The sequence below is a fragment of the Belonocnema kinseyi genome, chromosome 9 (assembly GCF_010883055.1).
Source record: "Belonocnema kinseyi isolate 2016_QV_RU_SX_M_011 chromosome 9, B_treatae_v1, whole genome shotgun sequence".
In the NCBI taxonomy this organism is placed as follows: domain Eukaryota; kingdom Metazoa; phylum Arthropoda; class Insecta; order Hymenoptera; family Cynipidae; genus Belonocnema; species Belonocnema kinseyi.
Window position 1 is genome coordinate 51,988,674 of NC_046665.1, and position 6,315 is coordinate 51,994,988.

The 6,315-nt window shown below is 28.1% G+C and overlaps 1 protein-coding gene across 2 annotated transcripts in view; it reads right to left on the reverse strand.

Annotated features, from left to right (window-relative positions):
• LOC117179694 (innexin shaking-B-like) overlaps positions 1 to 6,315 on the reverse strand; it is a 137,395-nt gene that overhangs the window by 104,229 nt on the left and 26,851 nt on the right. Inside the window, exon 3 of one of the 2 annotated variants that reach the window (XM_033371720.1) lies at positions 2,628 to 2,967. The exons of the other annotated variant lie outside the window; for it this stretch is intronic. Coding sequence (XP_033227611.1) covers positions 2,628 to 2,967 — 340 coding nt within the window. The remainder of the gene's footprint in view (positions 1 to 2,627; positions 2,968 to 6,315) is intronic. 2 annotated transcript variants of the gene reach the window in all.

The window sequence follows — 6,315 nt, forward strand, 5'->3', positions numbered from 1 at the left end:
CAACCATGATGTGATGGGTGATTTTTGATACCGAATTTGAATTCAGCGCCCCAAAATCCATAGGAATACGTGTGTCTTGTTACCAGATCCGCACACTTTTTTGTGGCTGTGTAATTGTTTAAACAATGTATTATTGTTCATAACTATCTTATATATTTGCCAAAAAGTTTCGTTTTTTTCTGAAATTTTTATTTTGCTTTTCTTTCTAGTTATAAGCAAATAATAAATCAAGAATAGAGATAATTATTTCTTAAATAATCTCTTTCTTTTTTGTGAATATACTTTTCTGTAACAAAATAGATATTTTAAAATATTCTTTAAACGTTATATATGGATCATATTAAATGTAAATTTTCCTTGAAGCAGTTATTACGAGCCTTTTTATTTAAGCTAATATCAATGTTAATATTTAATATTTGTTTCTAGCTAAAATATCAAAATAGATCAAATATTCATAAAAACCAGCAACTTTCTAACATTATTCTACGAGAAGATAGTTATAACCAATGAATAATTGTTTAAACAATTATGTTTGTTAACTTCAATAAGTAAAAAGTAAAAGGCGAAAGTTTCTTTAAAGTTACTATTGCTTCGCTCTAAATGCAATGTGGAAAATAAGTTTTAAAAAATGGAAAAAAACTGTGACTTTCTAACTCTCTTCTAAGAGAAAATTGCTAAAACCAATAACAAATTATTTCAACAATTTATGCAAACATCTAATTATAAGTAGAAAGTAGTATATTATGCATTAGAAACCATTTTTCTTTTTAAAAACCGCAAAAAATCATAATTGCCGCAAGGAAATCGCCAAAAATGCAAAGTTTCTTTAATTTGAAGGATTTAGAATTGAAAGCTTGATCTTTTTTCTTTAAAATCATCTAAATTTAATAACTTTTTTTATACATTTTTGTACTCGAACAGTTTTTATTCATAACTTTCCAAAATTGTAAACTTTTGAAGTTTAAATCGTGACAATTGAAAGAGCTTTTAATTTGTAATATTTTCAATAAAAAATTATTCAAGTTTTAAGTTAAACATGTAAAAATTCTGTAATTTTGATGATTTTCACTTAAACACTTTTCAATTTGAGAGATTTAGAATTGAAAACTTGAGTTTGGAAATTTTTCAATTTCAATTTCAATTGTGAATCATTAAAATTGAAGAGTTCTTAATTTCAGTAATTTACAATTTAAGAAATAATTTAATTTTTATGCATTAGATTCGAAATTTCTTCAATTTGTATGAATTAATATTCATTAATTAATTTCTAAAATTTCTCATTATTCATAACAGATTTGTGCTTTTTACAACATTTCACCTAACCTAAAGTTTTTTTATATAGAAAATAAAAAATTTCAACTCACAATCATTCAATATAATTTTTTTTTATTTGAAACGTTTTAAATTTAAAATTATTCATTATTGTTTCCATCATTTTTAAACCTAATATTACGTGAACACGAACAATGCCCATCACTAAGATAATTTTAATCTTGTTAGTCTTGTTAAAAAAATTAATTTTTAATAAAACCTTGAATTTAGTCGAATTTTCTTTGGTATATTTTCACAAAAATATATAAATTTTAATTTAATGTTTATTGTGATTAACTTTTCTCACTTCAATTGCCATTTTAATTAGGAATTTTTATCTGCCTGATCTTCCATTACCCTAAATAACTTTTTTTCTACAGTAAGAAAAAATTAGCTAGCAAATGTTTTGTTTGAAAAAATACTCAGCAATTGTTTCGTTACTTCAAATTTTATTTTAAAAGTGCCTCTTATCAGGTTTTGAATATTGGACAAATAATTGGAATAGTTGTTGCCGAATATTTACAAACTTTTTTTTATTAGGGTAGCAACATGTAGATCGAGAATATAAAAATGGTTCAAAAATCTTAAATAGCTCAAAAAGGTTAGAACTATTTCTTTAAACTCAAACTTTTGAATAAGTTAAGGAACTAATACTTTTTTTGATTGAAAAATTCAGGTTCCACAGTGAATTGTATATGAAAATGAAAAGTTTCAAGTGATTTTATTAATACACAGCCAACCAAGTGTGCATTTCGTGTTATGAGAGATTCCATAAAAATAATAAAAATATGATAACCCTGCAGATTATCTTCAACCATTTTTTAGCAGTTAAATTTCCTTAATATGAGTGAAGAGTTGCTTTAAGCCTAGAAAATTATAAAAACAACGATGGATATTATAATTTAATTTGTAAAGTTTCTGTCATATGCAATTGTATTTCAAATTAAAAATAAATTTCTTATAGAATTTTGATATTATTAATTGGCTTTAGGATGAAGTAAATACAACACAATTTTATTAAAATTGTCTCAAATGTTTTGACACACACACAATATTTAGAGTTATACACTTCTACGTTTGTTCCTAAAATATGCTACTGATAATTAAATTTCTGGTACAACCATTTTTTATTAATGTTGCTGTCCGGTTTCTTGAAGTAACATACAAATATAGAAACACTAAAAAACAAAAATGGTTGGATCAACGAGTAGTTTCTCAGTGGTCATATATTACAAACGAAATTAGTTAAACCCACAATTGTTTTAAATAACTTCTAAAAATAATAAACCCTCTATCTATCAAAGAACATCCCTTACTTGTAACAGTAGAACAAAGATGACCCACTGATAGTACTTGTGCTGTTTAACTAAAGGATGTGGTCCATGACCATGCACTTCCGTTTTGGACACTCCACTGTTAGAAATACCAGGATAAGGAATAGCTTGACCAAGGCTTAAGTTGAATGCGTGCACCATGCTGTAGGTTGTATGTAACCAACAAAAGGTCTCAAGAACAACCTTGTCCACAGAGCCTGCAGACTCGCAGTGTATCGGTGAACCGGAGATGCTCTTGCAGACCAAGGTTAGACATCCTGCAAGTAGGAAGGCGACTGTTGCTCGATAATGTAGTCGAAAAATTAAAGTATCCTCGGTAATTCTCCTAACTTTAAAAAGTGATCTGATCGAGCCAAAGATGTCTATCATCTTCAGCATTATTGGCATTTTAGCCGCCACTATGTAAACAAATGTCACCCAGTCGATTGCCTCAAAAATGGTATCCAATTCGCATCAGGGAATTATCCTCATCCGAACGATCTCCTTCGACTTCCAGGTCGTCCTTTTTATCCAAAAGGACATTGTACTGACCTAGGAAGACCTTTGCCTTCCTCTCGAAACCAAACTTTCGCACCTTTATCACTATCATTAATGTATTAACTACTCCCTTATTATCTCTCATTGTTCTTTAATTTCAAGAATCTTCACTCCCCTTGTGCTTGCAAAACCTGTTTTCCTTTCTGGAGCATTCCTTTAAAGCTTCTTTCTTTCGTGTCATAGAATGCGGTTATTTCATTTTCACCGACACTTAACTCGCGATTTATTATAGATGTCAGAAAGGATTTGATTGTGAGATTACAGTTTGCTAGATGTCAAGTTTTGCGAGGATGAAGGATTCTTTTATGAAGAATGTGATTTTCCAATGGAAGTACTTTTAGTAAAGATTTATGCTTGGAAAGAAGGGTGGTTTTGCAGAAAAGAAATGAGAATTTTCTGTAAAGAAAGATAGTAGTTGAGAGAAGAAAAGACACACGTGGGACACGGTAGCAAGTCGTTAGAAGACTGATCGGACTTGAGGGGCATCCCTTGGCCTCGAACAATGCTGAACACATAACTTATATTATCGTTCAAGTTTCAACCCTCGCCTTAGACCATGACACGAGACAAATATTAAGAAGTTAAAGGAAAATCGTTTAACTAGCGCACCTACAAATGACGAATTCGTTCCTGTTTCGACGATTGGCACAGCGGTCTAGGGAAGCCCCACTTAAGACATCGTTGATTGTGTCGAGATACCGTCATCGACCTGTTGTGCAAGATTAGGCCAATAACGAAGATAAAAATACTGGAAACATGTTTCCAGAAATCGTGCACAATGCCTAGGAAAAAATTGAATTGGAAGAGCTAAATTCTTTTTTAAACCAAGAAATCATCTGTTGACCGAAAAATATTACCACACAGGTTTCACTCTTTGTTACTGTGTGCTACTTTTTGCGGGGTAATCACTAAACTAAAAAAAGTTTTGTTTTTAGGCCTAGTTTTTGTTGTACCTTAATTTAAGTGCATTTTTGGGTATTGAAATAATACCGTAAACTTTTTTTTCTAAGAAGACTGAGTTTCTTAATTCAAAACTTTTTTTTCTGTGTACTAAGAGTTATCCTTTCCGGTATAGTACTTCCTGACATGACGGTTATAGAGCTGTCCTTGAAATAATCAGAAATCTGAGTAAAATAATCAGAATTTCTTCTATGATCAAATTTAACTCGACGTTCTGGTTAGTTTAACCAGAATTTCTTTTTGATAAAAGGATTATTGTTCGCTTCAATTAACCCCTATTCGAAATTGAACATTTTCAAATCCTAAGGTTACTAAAATGTTAAATAATTTTAAGATCTAAGCCTCTCCAATTTCTATTTTGATACAAAAAACGTATACATTATTTTTTGTATAACTGTATTTTAGGATACACTTAAAACATTTAAAGAAAAAATTAGTTTCTTTTTAATAGACTTTTGAAACAAGTGGGATCCCTATTTTTTTGTTGCTGAAATTTTCATTAGGGAATAAGGAATAATAAATCTTATTGTTAAATTTAAAATGTAAACACACACAGGTACATTATAATTCTCTTTTATAATTTTCTCCATACATTTTTGTGAATAAATTTACACAGACAAATCTTTTTTAAATTAATATAAATTTGCTAAAGTTTGAAAGGAGAATCTTCTCGAATATCTCCTCGAAAACTTGAAATTTAGGAAAATACATTATAAAGATAAGAACATTTGTTTCTCTATGCGACATTTTTTTAAAACTTAAATCATTTTGTGGACAATATTTAATTTTATTTTGAAGACGAGAGCTTTTTCATATTTTCTTGTAAATTTTCACAATAAAAAAAAGCTGAAGAAAATAAAATAAATAAGAAAAAAAATTTAACAATGAATTCTCTTCACAAAGAAGTGAAATGCTGTCTATGAAAAGGATTCAACATATTTAAAATCAAAATATTACAGAAAATTCAAACCACAAAGGAATACATTTTCGTTCCTAATAATTTATCTAGTCCTAAAGTTTTTATTTGTTTTATTGAAAAATCAAACAAATTCATTAAAATTTTAAATATTCTGAGTAACCTTTCGTACACTACTACTTCTCATTATTCTGTAATATATATTATAATTATAATAAATCATTTTCCAGGATAAAATACTTAATCTAAAGAAATTTCAAGATATATCATCGGATTGTATGTAACTCCACGGGATTTCAATATATTTGAAAAATTTCAAAAGTATTCTAAAACTCTAAAATTCTAACTTCAGGGAATTTTCAAGAGATTTAAAAAACGTCAAAGAATTTCTAGAGATTTCAATTATTTAAAGGTACATAAACCAATTTTTGAGGAATTTGAATGGATTTGATAAAATTTCTAAGGATTTTAGTAGCTTTGATTGATTTCAAAGGTTCTCTATAATATATTTTTATGATTTTCCAAGGATCTCAAAGGATTTCATAGGACTTCAAATTTTTTTTCTTTAATTCAAAGAATTTTAAGGAATCTAGGAATATTATGTAAATTTGCGGGATTTCAAGGTACTCGTATTTTATAATCTTCCAATGAAGCTTCGCAGAGTTTATTCACAAAAATTAAGGGATTTCAAAGCATTTCAAAGATTTGACAATATATTTTCAATATTTTAAGATGTTTTCAAAGATATATTGTTTTTTTAATTTTCAAGAAGTTTCAAGATTTCAGGATATTTTAAAAGACTCTAAGAGATTTTCAAAAAGTTTAAACGGTTTTTATCAGATTTCCAAGGATTTTGGTAGTTCGAAGAGAATGTAATAAAGGTGTAATAACCTTAATAAAGTATTTTAGTGAATTTTGAAGAATGGCATAGGATTTCAAATATTTCCAATTGTTTGAATAAATTTTAATACAGAAATTTTTGTGAAATTTTCAAGAATTTATTCACGAAAATAGAGTTTCAATATTTCAAGGTGTTTCAAAATATATTTTTTCCACTTTTAATGAATTTTAAAGATTTCAAAATATTTTAAAGCATTTCAGTAAATTTGTAAGGCATTTAAACGGATTTTATCAATTTTACAAGGATTTCAGTAGTGTTAAGGGCATGTGACACAGCTAAATACCTATATTACCGACCACAGTTTTTCAGTTCACTGAATGTTTTTTTGAACCTGAGAACTTTTTTTGTAAAAAAAA